We start from the raw sequence: 19,475 nt of genomic DNA on the forward strand, positions 1-19,475 counted from the left end.
TTATTCCTTCCTGAGGTCTGACAGTATTCTGAAATCACTATACACCATTTTATATAATCATCTGCAGCCATTTCATGACACTTGACCACCATTCAGTATTGTGTAGTTAATTCTTAGCCTTCAACGTTACCTTCATCTTCAGGAACTGCTTTATCCTTTTTGGAGTCTTGGTGGATCCATAGTTTATCCCTGGAACACTGGGCACAAGGCAGGAACAGACCCTGGATGCTCACACCATGCACACATTCACTTTAGTGGGATGTAGGTGGATAGGATATGTAGAACCTAGAGGAAACCCATGCGGATGTGGGGAGAATATTTGAAACGCTACACAGATAATATCCTGAGCTCAGGATCGAACCAGGGAGCCTGGAACTGTGAGGCACCAACGCTACCTGATACGCCACTGTGTTCAACAGTCTCTTAATTTGCAGAGGATTTATTATGAGTATAACAAGGAAGACTCTGGATCTTGAGCACAATCCCTTCTGAAATCTCAACTAATAATGTCTCGTAGATTTCCGAGTTGATAAAAACACATCCATGTACACATATTAAATGATGCCATCAAGATTTCATCTTCAATTCGAATCAAAAATGATGGTCTTTACCCTCGCTTGACCACTGATGATTAAATAAATTAGATGAGACACTGGCGTATGTATATGCAAATCTCTGCAGACTTCTGTTGGACTTTCTGGTTGAAGAACATGGCTTCAGTCCGAAGCCGCTGGCTCTGCCTCTTCCACCACTCCCACTCCCCCGTGGTCCTTCTGACCTGAAGCCCCATTTTCACCACCATTCACACAAACACACACACACAGAAAGAGAGAATGTGACCCTGCTTTTGTTTTCTCTCCAGATTCCCAAATGTTTTTCTGCACACACTTTCTCTCCTTGCTCTGTTCTTTTTCCCCCATTTTGCTGAGAAACAATGATTTATGGTTTGTAATATTTATCATAAGACAGTGCTCTTGCATGCTTGTAGCTACATGATTCATCCCAGGGTTCTGCTGGGACCCCACCATAGATTCATGCCAATATGTCTGGGAAAAGAAAAGGTGAATGCTTGGGCTTGGAAAGGACAGAATGATCCAGGATAAGGGAGCAAAAGTTCAGTATGTGATTTTTTTTGCACACTGTGAATTTGATTACAGTGGAAAAAGTCAAAATAATGATAAAACAATTGCACAAGGGTAATACTTCTTTATTGCCTAGGGGTGCACTTGAAGCTCTGGACGGTTAAGTCAAGGCACTCAATTTATTTTCTTTGTTCATTTTTTTAGGCCGTAGTGCACACAGGGTATTCAGTGAGGACGTGTTAAACACATCTTTTTTAAAGCTAATGGGTGTGGTGCGCCTGGCCAAATGCTTATGATCTAGAGAGGAAATCTAATCCTCCCACACTGGAGATTGTCCTTAACTTTAAGCAACACATGAATGGAATGTGGATGGGGAGCTTTCCTCTAGAGCCGCACAGATCACCCGAAAATGTCCCTGCCCATTGCAGAAGGAAATGTTCAGTTTACTGAGTGCTGAATGAAAGTAAAACATGTCTCACAACAAAGCCAAACTGGAGAGATCTAATTAGGACATCTTATGCAGACAGTGATGTACTGGGCCATGGGAATACCAGAAGGGGTTAATGCTGGTGGCTTGGAGCTGGATCATCCTGCGGCTCCTAATTCACAGCCACCACACTCAGCTGGCTTCCAGTTTAGGATATAATGGGTGAGAAATTTTTCCGTTGGAACAAGATAAAGAGGGGGAGATGGAGCACGGGGTTGTGAAGGACAGGAATATGAGAAGAACCACTGCTTGCTTGGGCAGAATAAAAAAAACAAAAACAAGATGGCAAGAAAACAGTACATGGCCTGCTCAGATGGCAAAGCAGAAATAAACCAACAGGAGAAGTGGAGGAGGTAGGGGGTGGGTGAAGCAGATGAAGTGAGTGGCTGGCGTTTATGGATAGCAGATGTGCCGCTGTGGAGTTTTGGCAGGGGCCAATCGTGCCTGAGTCCCGCACTGGCTGGGTGGCACCGGGGTGAGAGTGAGGTCAGCACACCGCAGCCCTACAGCTCATAAAACATTAAAAGAGAGAGAGAGTACATCAAAACTGCACAGAATACTGAAATCCACATGGTATAACACCTCCATATACTGTATCTAAAGCAAATTTGAGTGTACTGACATTTATATCCTGAAAAAAGGACACAATACTCCTTGAGGGTTTCCTCTGACCTCATGAGTTATTTCCTCCAAACTTAAGGGATTAGAATATACGCTATAAATAACTGATGAAGAATGTTCCATCTACTATCATCAGCTCATCACATATCATTTCAATATAAGTGTAACCTATGATTCTTTAAAACTTTCCTGGCATTCCTGCTGTCCCCTGAACTTTTTTGAGCTATCTTTAATTCCTGCCAGAAAACTCGAACATCCTGCCATTTCCCTTAAATTCACCCTCATTCGCCCGTGCAATCGCCCCCGCTATACATCACAGCCTTGCTTTCTTGTTTCCCCTTTTTTGTCCCCCTGGTCCTGACTCCCTGGTTCTTGGTTCCTGGGGCCTGGCCAAGGCGTGTGTCCCTGGAGGAGCCAGAGAGGAGATGAAGAGAGAAAGGGGGCAGAGCAGGGGCCGAGAGACAGACTCCAAAACCACAGCTGCAGCGGCCCTGCCTCGCCTTGCCTTCCCTTCCTCTCCTCTCCCTTCACTTCACTAAGCAAGGAACTGGCCTGGCATACTCCCCAGCTCTGCCATTAATCAGAGGAGAGGAGAGGGGTAGTGTGTGTGTGCGTGTGTGTGTCTGTGTGTGTGTGTGTGTGTGTACGTGCTGATAGAGAGCTGGCAGGAAGGGGGATAGTGGTGGTGGTGGTATGGAGACCAGGACCTCCCAACAAAGCTGAAGAGTTCACCCAGCGAGCGAATGCAGGAGGGGAGGGAGGCTGTCAGACAAAAAGGCCTGGTGCGCAGATTGCGACTCGTCAGTGAGAGAGACTAAGAGGATGAGAGAGATAGAGATAAACAGAGCAGAGCAGTTGGATGGAGCTGAGATGGAGCAAGACAGAGTGGGGAGTGGGGGAGAAAGAGAGGGCAGCGGAAACAGACGTGAAGTCCACTGAGGAGTAGGAGGAGAAATCCTAGATTCTGTCTATCATAGCGTATAAACATGGAAAATCTCATGGTTCAATACAAACAGATGTAGAATGTGCACTTTTGTCTCATTAAGGCAACTCGGTGCAAACGGTTTTTCACATTGCAAGTCTTTAACGTATATCCCAGATGTTAAGTCTGCTTCTCTTCCAGGTCTCCATGCATTACTATATTGCATACATTGCACTCATCAAGAAATCAAGAAGGATCAAATCTATCCTATAGGCTCCCATGTACGTGTAGGCTTTCATCGGTAGTTAAGGCTAATGACTTTCATCAGTAGCATTCAAAACTCTCAAAAAGTTGTGTTTCTCAATGATGTTATGTTTGCTTTTTCCATGATGTGGCAAAAAAAAAATCCATACGATCCATATGCAAACTTGCCTTCACTGCCAAGAGTGCAAGAGTGCCAGCGGGATTTGGCGTGAAAGTGAGAATACATGTGTATGATGAGTGAGTGCAAACATTCCCCATTCCAGTAGAGGGACAACCCCAGAATGCAAAGCGGTTCTCACTGAGTCCACAAGCACCCCTGCTACTTTTCCCACTGTACTCTGATTATACAGGTGGGAGTGAAATCTAGAAAAGTGAAAACACTTCCAACCTGCTCCCCTTGCCCCCAACAGGCCTCCTAGCATGCCTCTCTGCTGACATCACTGCACAGAGACCTGGTGGTGCAATCGTTCTCTTTCCCTCATTCTCATTTGGTCTGTCTTTCTCTCTCTCTACTTCCTGGCCTCATGATGTCACACACCATATGGTTTTCAGTGAGAATTAAGCCAGAAAAGAGATTTACATGGTGGAGAGGAGAGAAAAGGAGGAGGTTCAACAAAGGTTGTGTGTAGGACACAGAAAACAAAGGCCACTCTTCCCTTTTGCGGTGTGTGTGTGTGTGTGTGTGTGTGTGTGTGTGTGTGTGTGTTAGGGAGAGCGTATGGCTGCTCTGTGTAGCACTAATGAGGAGAGAGAAGGCAGCCGAGAATGTACTCAGTGTACAGCCATGTGCCCTGCAGATTATCATCTGGCGAGTCCGCTGTGCACACACACAGAGCCCATAACCGCCAGCTCCAGTGCTGCAGCACCTGGCATTGGGAAAGAAGGGGAACCAGCCAAGAACATAGGACACACAGAGGAGGCATGGGGCCATGGTACTCGACACACTCTTAAACACTCTGAAACAAAAAAGGCCACGTTTCAGAGTGACATCTGGTAACAATAGACACATGCTCTGTGAAGGTATTTTGAACGAATCGTACCACTGGGCCATTGAGTTCTACAGAAAAGCAGTTGGCCAGCGAGTGGTGCACATGCCTTTTCGCCAATCCCAACGTGCCCAATTAAAGCCCGCACTCATATCATCACTATCAATCACGAAAATCCTTCAATTTAGCTTTCATCTCCACTAAGCGGCACACACTTCCAGCGCACGATGGAGCCGTGCGGCGGCCAGGGTTCTCTCACAAAAGACCAAGAGGATGCAAATCATCCCCCTGGTGCATGCCCTTGCACTAAAGCTGTCTCAGCACATCTCATTAGAATGAATTAGGACAGGGTCCGTGTAAATGTCAGTCCTACTGCACAATTCTCGGTGTGATACTGATTCAAACGGAGTGAGTCTGGCAGCAGTGGGTCAATGTTCGTGCATGTGAGCAGACCACAAATAGACAGAGTGCTTATCATTCTGCCATGGAGGGGATGCTCTGGTTAAATGTTACCCTCTTCACCCCAGTTCCCGAACTCCTCTGCATTGACTTCAGGCCATCTGCCAGGCCCTTATGGAGTAAGAATAATTTAATTGGAATGTTAGTAGTCATTCCCAGTGTGCACTGAAACGAAATGCTGTGGACCCTGTGGAGCCCAGGGAAAACTAACAGAAAACATAAAAATAGTTGTTCTTGTTGATGTATTTGGCAGTTTACCTGCACCAGATATTACAGTAAATAATGCTCTAAATCCTCTCACTCCCTACCCCCTTTTAACTTAACCTGTTATGGTCCTTTATCAAACCATAAGCCTCATTATTGTGCAGTATCTTAATTTGTTCTTCCATCTCCAGTAACTGCTTCATCCTGACCAGGAACCATGGATCATGGCAGATCCAGAGCCTATCCCAGGAACACTGGGTGTCAGGCAGGAATACACCCTGGATACCATAAACACACTCACACACTCATTCACACCTAGTTCAACTTAGACTAGCATGTTTCTGAGAGGTGGGAAAAAACTGGAGAACCCAGAGGAAACCCACATAGAGAACATGCAAAACTCCACTCAGACAGAAACCTGAGCTCAGGATCAAACCCTGAAGCTGTGAGGGGCTGTGTGGCTACGGAGTCAAATCGTGGACTTTAATAGTGCCCCAAAAAAATAATATTGCGCTATAGGATTAAACTTCAGCAAGTTGCAAAAATATTTAAGTACCGCAAACAAAAAACAAGGAACTGAGAAAATATGCCCCTTGCAAAACCTTTTTGCCTACTATTTTTTCAAAACCACTTGGCATTTTTGCATCAAGTTTCCTCTCAAACTGTGTCTTTTTCTCAATTCCTTGTTTTTTTTTTTCTTAAATAAATATATAAATATTTTTGCAACTTGCTGAAGTAATATCTTTATCATTGTTAAATGTGGCTCTGTGTCTACCTGGGATTTTCCAACACCAGATCATAAGGAAGTCACTCTGTGTATTCTGTGTTAATTCAAATTAAATCACTGCTTACAGCATCAATCTGGAGGTGTATAAGTGCTGACAGTTCAATTAGAGTTCATCGTTCAACACTGGTCTTAACCGAGATTTCTTTAAATAGTGTTTTGACAAGTTGGATTTAAAGTCTGGCAGAGGCCTCGATAAAGAGGATATGATAAAAAACAGTGCGTCTGAGCATTTTACTGGCTATTACTGTGTATTCATGTTGTGTGCCCTGTACTGGACTGGTGTCCCATTCTTGGTGTATTCCTACTTTGCGCCCAGTGTTCCCAGGATAGGCTCCGGATTCACTGCGACCCTGAGCAGAATAAAACAGTTATTGAAGATGAATGAATGGATTTTTTCATTTGTTTTTCCTCCATCATTGTTGCTAACATCAATAAAGGCTGCACACAAAATAATTTCTTTCTTCATTCTTCTAATTACAGTTTAAATCAAAACTATAAAATATGCTCTGAAGATTGCTGCATGGTAACACCTCCATGATGACCCACATTTATTTTAGGAATGTCAAGATGGGTCAAGCAGTAAAACATCATACTGCACCTTACAGCTTTCTCCTAAGCTATTGTGTGCTATCTTTAACCACTGTTTCTGCCACCGATACTTATGGCTTATGAATTATATTCCACACTTTGGCTTTAAAAGTGAACTGAAAAACAGCCAGGTGCTGGAGGGCTCACATCTGTCCTTTGTCTAGCTTTGCCTATCTGTGTCACTGAGGTTATCAACAGTTCATCAAAGGAAACTGGAAGTGAGAGACAATACCTCCTCTTCTTTTAAACTGGACTCCTGTGACTTTGACCACTCTAGTGAAAGAGCAGCATCTTGATCTTGGGTAATTCGAAGGGAAAAGCCCTGGAACAGACATCACTCATCTGCTAAAGTGATTCAAAGGTCAGGGGCAGGGAGTGAGAAACAGACTACTGTCAGGTGAGTGTCTCTCTCAATCATCACTATTATCTCTGCACAGAACCACAACCCCTACACTGCTAATGAACAAAGAATAATGAACATGATTCATTCACAGATCTATGACAACTGTATTGTAGGGCATCACTTGAGTGAATTTGCTGAAGCCAGTCTGAAGTGTCTGAAGTTATTTGTATAATTAATAACAATGCTAGAATTGATCAGTGATGTGTCACTGGTCATTCTGATTGCTCAGGAAGTAAGAGGGCTCAGTTCTGCACAGTGCACAGTCACAATCCCTACAACTGATTTTAATTACAAGTTTAATCCATTTAAAATGACAGTGTCACAAAAATTAGATATACAACCCTGAAACTACTGAAAATTTGTATATATCCTTTTTTTTTTATTTCAAATAATTAAATAACTAATCATTACATAATTACTTTTTTGATGACAACAGCATGTTATCATAGCTCTCAAAACGGGGTCTGAGATCTTGCAGAGGTAGGTGAAGTATTGCCAAGAGTCTGCATTTTTTAAAATGACGTTCCTGCGCTGCGGTAAGGGTCACGATCAGCCACTACTGAGGTTGTTACACTTCTTAAAAACCTAATTGCCTAATCACTTGAATTGGGCTAAATCCAAACCTCAATAACTTCAAAGCCAAGTACATGCTGAGGAAAAAAAAAAAAAAGTTTTCAATGGTTCTTTAAGGGTTCATCGGATAATTACGGATCCTTAGGTTCTACCTGGAACACTTTCTGATAGGGAAACACACTGCTCCATAAAACCTTTTAGTTTTTCTTCAGAGGAACAAGAACCTGAAAGAGTGTATATACGTAATTCAACTGAATCTGTCTGCAATTTTTAAAGGAGAAAAAAAATCTACATTTTAACACACCTGTGGAAATTTCAGTAAGCTGTCAAGCCTGAAATAAATAGATATGATGGCACATATCTTCCTAATGCTGGATTATCTTTATAAAATAAATATAAGATGTGATATTATTATTATTATTATTATTATTATTATTATTATTATTATTACAGGAAAGGGTCCCTGTTTGAAAACTGCCACTTTAACTTTCCTCAAAACAACAAACCTGTAGCCAGCAAACTAAACCTGTAACAATGCTGTAACTTCATAATATATACCGGCATTGATTGAAAAAGATTAAAAAGAAGAAAAAAAAAAAAAGAAAAAAAGGTAAAAAAAAAAAAAAGTTGTCCTAGGTTTTGGTAAATAAAGGATAAGCATGGACTTTGGAAACCTCTCTTCAAAAGTACATTTTTAATGTCCATATAATGAAGTTGCTGTGAACGTGTTTCCCTTAAAAATTACAAGGTGGCTTTACTAGCACTCAGGGGTTTTCCCATAAATATCTTTATATTATTTCTGGTTTAAAAAAACAACACAGATCTGCCCACAACTTATTGCTCTATTTGTTAATATAAGAGAGTGAGATGGAAAAGAATGAAACGGTATACAGATTTGTCCCTAACACTTAGCCTTCCACTGATAGAAGTCTGAAGTCTGATAGACTGTAGAGCAGATGGACTATAAACAGTACCTGTATCCCTATCAAGTGCATCTATATCACAGCTGTAGCGCATTACAGGACCACACATACATGTTGCGTATATACATTTTGCAAACGTTGTTAAAGATACTGAAAGATCACAGTTTGGGTGAACTTTGCTGGCCACTGGCGCTCTCCGGTGCAGCCCGTGCTCACAGCGCATGCGTTACCGGTAGGTGTCGCTGCGCGCGCGGTCAGCAGGTCGCTCCACTCAGCACCGAGAGCAGCTCCAACCGGAACGTCCGATACAAACCGCGGCACGTGCGGAGTCAAAAGAGAGCGAGACACACACAGAGAGAGAAGAAGAAGAAGAAGAAGAAGCGAAGAAGAGCTAGACTCCAGCATAGCTCAAGGTAGCGAACAGCAGAGGACTTTTTGGATATCTGTGGATGAGGAAATCCTGCAGAGAGAAAACTCAGCCGAGCGGTCCATCAGACATGACTCCGAGGTGGGTTAAAAAAAAAAAAAAAAAAGGACGGAGAGAGTATGCTCTGGGGTGAGACTGTGGCTGCGTGCTAATCCGCATACTAAACAGTATGTCAAAATAGTTTGCTGTTTTTGGACATACTGTTCAGTGCAGTGGTGAGCGGTTTGGAGCGGAACCTAAGTGAGTAGCCTACCTGCGGCGGCCATGTTTAGGTGAGCTCAGTGAGCGCGAGACCAGTGCGCCGTTACCATGGAGACGCAGGACACGCAGCCGCTGCGTCTGAACACTGATGAGACATTACTGCGACTTTTATTACTATTATTATCATCATCATTATTATTATTATCATTATTATTATTATTACTTTTATGTAGGGTGCGTTTAAAACATTTGAAACAGACAATAACTTACATAAAAAAATACAAAATAGCACCAAATATCTAATAATCTGCTGGTTTTAATTTAACTGCATCTAATGTAAATATCTAAATTAGGGGCTAAATAAAGTAGCCTATTGAGAAGACAGTTTCCTGTGTGAAGTTATAGGGCTTAAATTAAGAAGTATGAGGTCACACCTCCGCTGACACTCTTTCAGACCAAAGGTAGGGCAAAGGAAAAGGAAAAAAACAACAAACTTTTTTATTGTTGCTGGTGGAAACCTTGCTGAAGCGGTACACTCTTACCAGACAAGACTGATCCTTCACTGAATCTCTCAATCATTTTTACACAGTAACAAATATAGGCTATACACCTCATGTGTGCGATTCACTGGATCTTTTAACACTAAATTCAATATATAAATAATTAAGTCAGATAGGCAAGTAGATCTAAGGCAGATAATTTACCAAAATAAAGTAGTTTGCATGTTCACAATGGTTTCATAGCCTAGCTCTTAACCTGTATATGTTCAAATTTTAAATTGCTGCACTCCTAAACAGATAGGCTAGTCACAAAAACCACAAAAAAACACACAATGACTATCTGTTTATCCATGCATCAGATGAGAAACACCCTGAGTTTGGAAGGTATAGCTCATAACGACTTATAACAACTTATAACGACTTATAACGACTTATAACGATAACCAAACGACTGAATAAAACGCTTCACTTTAAGAAAAAAAAAAAAAAAACTAGTGAACAAGTCAGAATATTTTAAATGACTTTTGGAAAGAACCCAGATGCATCCAGGTTGTCTATTCATAATGAATTATATCTGGGCTATGCTTTTAATAAATGAAAAGCATTTATTGCAAGCTTATCTTAGACCTCTGTAAATTTGATGTCCCATTCAATATCCTTCCACAAAGTTTGATTTTTTCCCCACTTGAAGATATCTTGAGGATATTTCTCCTTTTGTAATCTGATTAAACACCCCAAGTATGATCATGAATTAGTTCATTGTGACTTGTTGAAGTGAGAATTTATGTGAAACTGACATCAGGCAGAACATATCTTGCTACTGAAACACAGACAAGGCAAAGCATCATGAGGCTCATTTTTTCCCCCAGAGTGTACATGAAGAAGAAGAAGATGCCTTGTTTTGTGGGATTTCACCTGGCTGTTTTTCTATAGAAGTGAGCGGGTGTGATATACACTCAATATCCAGCCTGTCTCTTTAAGGCGAGGCAGCAGAGTGTTGTGAAGTTCAAGTTGGGGTCACTGTTAGTTCCTGCCCTTGCTTTTACCTTTAGAGTTTTATTGTAGACTGACATCACACACGGAGCTAAAACACACTGCATCATCAGCTCCAGTCGCCTTTTTTTTTTTTTTTTGACATACACACACAGGCAAAAAAATAAAGGATATTACTACAATAAAAAATAAAAAAAAATAAAAAGCCATGCTGTAGCGAGGGCACATATTTTATAGGAGGAGGGAAAGAGGTGGAGAGTGAGCAAGCAATCCTGACAACACAGAGAGAGAGAGAGAGAGAGAGAGAGAGAGGGGAGGGCGAACAACATTCATAGCAATTAATAATCTTAAAAAAAAAAAAAAAAAAGGAGTTGGCAGTCGTGTGCGGAAAACTGGCATGGTTTTTGGAGGCTGGCAGTTGAGAGTTGAGACGTCAGAAATGCGTGCATTAGAGCGCTGAGATGATCATTACCGGAGACTCAGAGCGGATGGCAGAAGATCTCGGCTATCCAGGTAACTCCTTATGCATATATATATATATACACGTCTATGTATCTATAGATATATATTTCCTCTGTATGTATTCGCTCACTTATTAAACGCTTGTATATATTTTACCGAGGATTTTTTTAAGGCTGCTTCGATAAACAGTCGCATAACTCTTACATTAATTCTCGTTTTTTTTTTTTTTTTTTTTTTTTTTTCCCAATGTATATAGTGTAGGCTATATCTGCATTACTGGCATAACAAAACAAAGTTATTGTTTTGTATTTACACGCTTTTCCATGCACAGAATAATTCCTCCTGATCTAATAACTTCATCCTGTATTCATTATTATGTTACAGGCTTCAGCTCCAAAGGTGTCATTATACCACTAAGCTGTTAAACAAACACAAAATATAAAGTATTTACTTGTCTAATTTGGTGCACGAATTAGACACAAGTGTCAAGACAGACACTAGAGTCGGATTAGAGTGCATGGTGTTTTACATTTGAATGATTATACAACTGGGCAGGCATGGATGCTGCTGGGAGTGCTGTTTGTTTTCACAAACCGAAGCACGTGAAGAATTATTTTTCAGTTATTTAATCTGCTGTCAGTGTGTGAAATAAGAACATGATGAGCATTGAATAAGGTGATGAATAAGAATATCACTGAAACTCGTGTCACTGTGACTTAGTGCCTGGAAATGTAGTGAAGGGAAGTTAGGGGCATCACGAAAATGCTTTAAAAATAAAGAATTGAAGTCTAGAAGAGTTATTCAAAGAGCATATTCATCATCTAAATGATTTCTTGCCTGTTATCGTTTATATGACTGGAAGAAAATGATTATTTAAATAGTTTGAGGTTCTACTTCAAAAAAGTAAATGATCATAATGTAGCCAAAATGTAACTGCTCCCAGTGGCGCAAAATGACAAGATGTCTTGAGGAGCTGAGGAGAAAGAGCAGAGCAATGTTTTCAAAGCGGATAACAGAGTGTGTGTCTTTCCCTTAGACTGAGAGACTGAAGTGGCTTTCTTTGCCTGAAGGAAAGCGTTTAAAAATGTGATTGAAAGTAGAGCTGGTGTGTGTTAAAAACGGCTGTAGCAGTGTTAAGGGGATTTGTGAATGAACTTGGTGTCCGGGAGTGTGTGTGTGTGTGTGTGTGTGTGTGTATGCTGCCTGAGTTCTGCACTTTCTCCTCCGAGCAGCTCCAATGTGCGCACGACATTAGGGCAAAAACAGGACTGTATAAAATCTAGTTTTAGCAGTGACTACAAGTGCGCCTTTAAATCACTTCATCGTGCTTGTTCACAGGAATCACCAGAGGCAGAAATCCTGAATCAAAAACTGGCCTGATTTAAGCAAAACCTTTATTTGTTAGTTAGTGTTTTAGATCCCATTCACACAGATCGTCCTAAATGTTTATTTAGGTGAAATGATAACTACAGTTTTTTTTTTTTAATCATAACTTATTGGACATTAGTTTAGATTATTTCAGTAGCTATAATAAACGCATCATTAGTTAACATTAGTCATGTCGGTACTCGTATACAAATATCTGGTTCATGGCAAACGTATTATTATTATTATTATTATTATTATTATTATTACTTTAACATTTATTAAGTTCAAATCTTGTTTTATTTCACTAATGATTATTTTCTGGGGCTGTTTACACTCGAAAACACTTTTTTCCCTGCACATATTCAATAATAATGGTTTTCTATTTCTATTCCCAACTGAGCCATCTGATCAGCTGTTATAGCCTGTAAGTTTTAAGTATAAAGTATAAAATTGCTACCTGTATAACGACTTTTAAACCGACCTGTAATCACGTATAAATAAGTGCTCAGTAACATAAGATATGGATAAGAGATGACTTGTTGAACATATAATGCAATGAACTGAGGACGAAATAAATCTCAATGGGAGGATGGATTTGTGGTCAAGAGCTGATAGACAGACTGAGGGCGGAAAGAGAGAGACAGAGACAGAGAGAGAGGGAGAGAGACAGAGAGAGAGAGACAGAGAGAGAGAGAGAGAGAGAGAGAGAGGGGGGGAGGAAGTCAGAGGGATGTAGGTACAGGCAGACTTTAATTCCCTCACTTTTAGACCCCTGCCTCAATCCAAAACCAGCCAAGTGACAACACAGACAAAACACAGGGCCTAATGAATACCAAACCGTCCAAAATAGGACCCACGGGCCGTCCTAAAGCAAGAGCATGGATCATACCAAATATAGCAAATTAGTCCATCACACCCAGACTATATATTGGGAATAAGGCTATTGCCATTTTGAATAAGTGTTACTTTACTACATCTTGAAGGCACATGCTTCTTATCCACAGCGCCTTTGGGTTTATTCTTATTCTGATTTTTCTTACATCTAACGTCCGTTTTTGCACCTGTTTACTTTTTATAGGTAAAGTGTTTTATTTAACGGGCTTCAGTAAAGCAAACTGTTGATCTGACAAGTGAGGATTCCTAGGATTACGATTAGGAGCGTGTATTTTGCTAATTAATTCATTTTAGGACTTGTAAGGGAAATGTAAGGTATTGGTATGTAAAGTATTTGACACGCAGTTATTGACGGTTTATATGAGGCTGCAGAATCTTCAGAAGAGACATCACGGTTTGTAAGGAGCACAGGGGACGTGTACAGGAGGATATAAGTGTTTACGCGTGGAGTTCAAACAGAGCTTTTTAAACATGATTTACTTGTGCTACCACTTCCCTTCTCGACTCGACGCTATGAGCGCCTGACAGAAAAGACGGGATGTTTAATGCCTTGATCGACAAAAAAAAAAAAAAAAAAAAAGTGACAAGCTAGTTTTCTTTTTATTCTGATTTTACTGGTCATATTTAGAAACAGGCATCTTAACGCAGCTCTTTTAAATACTGTTGTTTTGGCATATTTTACTATTCCTGCAAACAGTGACAAAACTCACACATACACACACACACACAGAGGGAGAGAGACAGAGAGAGAGAGAGGAGAAAAAAAGGCATGACAATAAGTCATGAATTTTTGTGTTTTTGGGTTTTTCCCCCAACACTGTCGTTCTTAAATGGGAAAGCTATAACCCTTTCTCCTTTCGCTTTATATTACACCTGCAAATGATGAAATGATGAGCTAGGCCTGGGGATTACTGAGGAAAATTACTGAGGCAAACCCCAAGCTGTGGCTTTTTTTTTTTTTTTTTTTTTTTTTTTTTTCACGAAAAGGGATCTGGGAAGAAATGCACAGAGATCACAATATCATCTCACAGTCGGTGACCATCGCATTATATTATTCAGTATTACAGTTTTTGGTATAAATAAAGCTGTAAGCTCATAAAGGTGGAGAGTTATATAGATTTGAACATGTTTTCTTAGACGTATATATTTGTAGCGGACGTTTATCCCCTACAAATAGGAGATAGGAGATAAATTATTGCGAATACTATTCCTTCGTGTTAAAAACAGAAATGCGTAAATTGTACTGTAGTCTAACGCTTTAATTCATGCAGAAAACGGCGCACGTGCGCTCTGTGCTACAGGTGCACTATAGACCTAAACATTCAGGATTGATATTATCCTAACTTTTTTTTTGTCGTGTAGAGGCTTGCTTAATCTTGCTTGTTATTTCTGTTTAAATTACAGATTACTTTTTTTTTTTTTTTAATGTTTGCAAGCTGTTTGTTTTGTGCCAGATTGTTAACTTATTGTCTACTCACAAAGTTACAGACTCTTTTACCGTCAGTACACGGATAAGTGTGAGAACTGTTTTAGGAGCGTGTCACTGCGTTTCTGTGCAAGCGCACTTTATCAGCTGCGCGCGCAGTAAAGCACAGCGCGCGGCACCATCGCCTCTGCATGTGTCCGGAGTGCAACTCCGTCTCTAAGTGTGAGGGAGAGATCCGTGCATCTGATCACTTGCATATTTAGCCTCATGTCGTTTTGACACATTTACACGGATCACCCTGATTTTGCAGAGTGAAAAACACGAAAAACAAAAACAAAACAGAGCAAAAACCCAAAACAGAATTTGTTTTCACTGCCTCATATAAAAGCATACTGATGCCCCGGGTCGTGCATGCTCCATAACATACTGACCACGGTTTGTTTTCTTCTGCACAATAATGAAAAGTTTACGTAGTACGGTAAGCATGCACTAAGATATTAAGGGAAAAATTAAATTGAAGCTTATAAATACAGACTTCCTTACTCCTCTGAAAAGAAGCGAACGTGCAAAGACATAAACAAAGAGAGGATGAACTAACGTCGGGATGACTATGGCTGACCTTATTTATTTAGCTGCTGGTTTCCCATCACTGAAGTCATGCCCTAGGGGACCCCAGAAATCTGTTTTATCTTGTATATAAAGTACACGTACTCTGTAGCAGTGTTTAAACAACACATCCTGGTAAACGTGTATAGGTTATGTAATAGGGATTTGTACATCTAATATAGAACAGATTGGTTATTTTTTGTTGAACATCCCTGGTAATAATGATCATTTTATATATATAATGTTAATAAAGATTAGTTTGTGCCCCAGCCCTGTAATTCTGATAAGATTTACAGTAAGCGTGTCTGTAGTTCCTTATTTGACCGAGCTGAAAGGGAGCCGACTGTCCTATCTTTTATTGGACACATTTTTGTCCCACTGGTTTATACCTGCTGTTCGTCACACTTGCAAAACCTTCAGTAAGACTTTGTTTAAAACTTCACACACCACCTCTGGAATGCTTTATCAGGAAGACAGCAATATGAAAACACATTTATACTGCCATTTTCCACCTATGCTTTTTTTTTTTTTTTTTTGCCTTTTTACTGTGGGTTTTGAACACGTACTTACATGCTCACCGTTGTGTCCATTCTCGTTTATTAGGAGTTCAATTTTAAATATTCATTTGGACTTTTTATGGACCATGAATTGGAAATATTTTGACATTAGTTTTCTGCAAAGACAGCATGAAGGTGAACTGCAGGGACCACATTTGGGCTGTAAATGCAGTGTATCTTTTTTTTTTTTTTTTATTATATTTTTCTTCTCTGCCAACCAATAATGCACATAGACCCTCTCTCAGGTACTCTTCTCAAGTAATAGGCCTTCAGTTGTCTTTTCGATCAGTACTTATTCAACAAGACAATTTGGCATAAGAATGACATCCTGAACTGAAGTGTCAGTTTACTGTGCTGCTTTCCAGCTGTACTTTGGGCTTCGGCAGCATTTTTAAAACCCAACAGTGTACTAGGGTTCATATAGAGGTTATTGGATAAGGTCTGAACCTCTTTTCTTACTGTTTCAGGTGGTGGACTGAAGACAATGCTGGATGCCATGGAAGTCCCAAGTCATGCTAGGCACCTCCTCTTGCAACTGAACACGCAACGCACCAAAGGCTTCTTGTGTGATGTCATCATAGTGGTGCAAAATGCTCTATTTCGTGCTCATAAGAACATTCTGGCTGCCAGCAGCCTCTACCTTAAATCCCTTGTTGTCCACGACAACCTCATCAACCTGGACCACGAGATGGTGAGTCCAGGTGTTTTTCGAGTCATCCTTGACTATATATACACAGGACGCTTAAGTGAAGGTGACCCCACCTCTCCCACAGAGCCCAACATAGGTGCGGTGCTAGCAGCTGCTAGTTATTTGCAGCTGCTGGACTTGGTAGCCCTGTGCAAAAAAAAGCTAAAAAGAAATGGGAAATACCACTTACGACCCACGTCTGGGTTTCTGCCTTACAATAAAATGAGCCCCAGTGGAGTGCTGGGGGGAAGGCTGCGAGTGTCCACTCCAGTAATACAGCCCTGCTTCCCTGGTGGGGTGATGAGCACACCACGAGGCCCATCATTGGAGGATCTACCACCCCACTCCCTGGCCCCCCATGTAGGAGAGCTTTATGCTCCAGTCCCTACACAGGGCCAGCAGCCCTACCCTCATACTCAAGCAACCCTGCCTCCACAGCCAGGTCTACGGTTGCCTTCTGCTGACAGGAACTGCTCACCCATATATGGCCTAGACCTGTCCAAGAAGAGCCCCAGCTCCCAGCAGCATTCTACCCATCCTCATCTGAGTCACCCTAATGAGGAGCCAGAGGGGGAACTGAGTCACCGCACAAGCCCTCTGCTTAGCCCTACTGATGGCTCAGGGAAAATGGAGGCTGTGCACCACACTGGCTCTCTCACTCCACGGTCTTTTCCCCTCCTTAACCCACTGCCCCAGCTCCCTCGATTTCATGGTTCAAATTCCCAGGGCCAGGAGGCTTACCCCTGCCCCCCAAGCCCTGAGCCCTCAGAAGAACCGGGAGACCGCAGCAGGGATGGTTCCAACATTTATCGCTGGGTGAAGAATGAGCCCATGACCTACAGTGTGGAGGATGAAGATGAGGATGATGATGAGGATGACAGTGGGGGCATGGGTGAGCAGGATAAAGACACACACCACCAACATATGAATCACCACAAAAACAGTGAGGAGAAGCTGAACCTGAGTGAGGGAGGCTATGACAGGCCAGTAACCTGTGATGGAGAGGATGAGAATGGGACTGGCAGTGAGGAAACAGGCAGCAGCGAAGGCAGGCCATCTCCCCCTGGTCCCCGTGGGAGGTATCATATGCCCTATGAGCCAGAGAGTTTTGGAGATAACCTATATGTGTGCATTCCATGTGGCAAAGGGTTCCCCAGCTCTGAGCAGCTCAATGCCCATGTGGAAACCCATGCAGAAGAGGATCTCAATCATGTGGGAGAGCTAGAAAACCCAAACAGCAATGGCACTGACAAACCCGCCAGCACCAATGGACCCACAAACCTGAACAGCACCGGCAGCCTCCACGGCACCTACCTAGACAGTAAATCAGGACAGAACCTACATCCAGTGGGCATTGGGGAAATGATTAGGCCATACCGCTGTGCCTCCTGTGACAAAACCTACAAAGATCCGGCCACCCTAAGACAGCACGAGAAGACCCACTGGCTGACCCGCCCTTACCCCTGCAGCATCTGTGGCAAGAAGTTCACCCAGCGTGGCACCATGACCCGCCACATGCGTAGCCACTTGGGTTTGAAGCCTTTTGCCTGTGATGCCTGTGGCATGCGCTTCACTAGGCAGTACAGGCTCACTGAGCATATGCGCATTCACTCTGGTGAAAAGCCATATGAGTGTCAGGTGTGTGGTGGCAAATTTGCCCAGCAGCGGAACCTCATTAGTCACATGAAGATGCACAGCAGTGGAGGGAATGGTGGGGGATTCATATCTGATGGCAAGCTGAAGATGGACTTCTCTGAGGGCATCTTTCCCCTAAGTAAGTATGCAGCTGAACATCTAGGCCTGAAACAGGAGAAGGCCTCTGAGCTTCTTGCACAGGCCTCTCAGCAGTTGCTGGCAGATGCCAAGGCCATGGAGAGCCTTTATCCACTGTCCAAACTGACTGCAGAGCACCTAGGCCTCACCCATGATAAGATGGATGTCCTGCCACTGCCACCTGCCTCTCAACAGCTCCCTGCAGAGGCGCGCACCATTGACCGCTACTCCCCCAGCTAGAGAGGAGACCACCAACTCTGTCTTCCATCAGCAGAGCTCAGCTGCCCAGCTATGACACATAACTAAATGCCTGTATGCTGCCCACAGTATTTTAACTCTCACCTCAATTTCAAAGAACCTGCACCTCAGACACAGGAGGAAAGAGACCTTTCGCCAGATAAAAATGCAGACAGGATGCATTGACTGTTAAAAGTGCCTTTCTCTACACATTTTGCAGTATAGCCATTTTTTTTTTTTTAAAAAGAAGAACTGTGTTATTTATAATTTGCTCCAACCATGGACACACTCACGTAACAGTGCAGTATTTATATTAAAAAAAAAAAGATCCTTTTTATTCAACTTCCGAGCCAACCAGTCAATTGGAAACCAAAAAAAGACATTTTTATTTATTTTATTTGTTTTTGTATGTAAGTAAACCCCAAAGAAAATAGGTTTCAAAAGAGTGTTGCAATCATACCCTTAACCTGTGTAATAAGTGTGACTAGTGTATATAGAATAAGTAACAAAAGCACATATGAACAATTTTCAGGGCTTCTGACCAGGATGGAAAAGGGATTCTGGGCAAAAGAGAAAGCCACATCTTTGGAATTTTATGATAATTGGAGGAATTTTTGGAATACTGGATATCTCCTGTAAATCAGTTTCCTGCTTTGCTGAGTGACCCAGCATTCCCATACAAAAGGGAGCAACGATGTGAAGCCAGTAATTTTTCCAGCACTTTGGTAAAGTGACTTAAACCTTTCTATGCATTGATATAGTAAATCCCATTTTGTAGAGAGAATATCCAGACTGTCATATATAGTTTGAACTATTTTTGCATATTATACCCCACCCCCTTACAAGTGCCTTCATACTGGTTGTTTAAAGAGGAATAAGCAAATCCATTTGAATGCACCACTGACATATTATTGTGCATATTCCAATCATGCCAGTAATCCATGGTGGTGAATTTATGTCCATCTGGTGAGATAGAGTAAGCATGGGTGTTGCCTTTAAAATCGGGTAATATTTACAATTTAGCAATGCAGCCCAAACATTCTT

General features: G+C 41.7%; 1 protein-coding gene across 2 annotated transcripts; it reads left to right on the plus strand.

Moving 5' to 3' along the window:
- The first annotated feature begins 8,565 nt into the window (after positions 1-8,565).
- On the plus strand, positions 8,566-18,669 carry hic1 (hypermethylated in cancer 1). 2 transcript variants are annotated; one of them, XM_026924118.3, is made up of 2 exons: positions 8,566-8,807; positions 16,201-18,669. In XM_026924118.3, exon 2 carries the CDS (start codon positions 16,218-16,220, stop codon positions 18,432-18,434), a length of 2,217 nt encoding a protein of 738 aa, XP_026779919.1. In that variant the 5' UTR covers positions 8,566-8,807; positions 16,201-16,217; the 3' UTR covers positions 18,435-18,669. The 2 variants fall into 2 exon arrangements, with proteins under 2 accessions (XP_026779919.1, XP_034166434.1); XM_034310543.2 differs by lacking the exon at positions 8,566-8,807 and adding an exon at positions 8,822-10,933.
- Positions 18,670-19,475: the final 806 nt, after the last annotated feature.

This window comes from Pangasianodon hypophthalmus, chromosome 14, assembly GCF_027358585.1.
Source record: "Pangasianodon hypophthalmus isolate fPanHyp1 chromosome 14, fPanHyp1.pri, whole genome shotgun sequence".
In the NCBI taxonomy this organism is placed as follows: Eukaryota; Metazoa; Chordata; class Actinopteri; order Siluriformes; family Pangasiidae; genus Pangasianodon; species Pangasianodon hypophthalmus.

What these genes read in the sequence shown, in the direction of transcription:
- hic1 (XM_034310543.2), top strand. Translation starts at nt 10,882, where the DNA reads ATGATCATTACCGGAGACTCAGAGCGGATGGCAGAAGATCTCGGCTAT. An exon ending in AGAAGATCTCGGCTATCCAG is followed by an intron (nt 10,934 to 16,200) that starts GTAACTCCTTAT and finishes TTACTGTTTCAG; the next exon opens with GTGGTGGACTGAAGACAATG.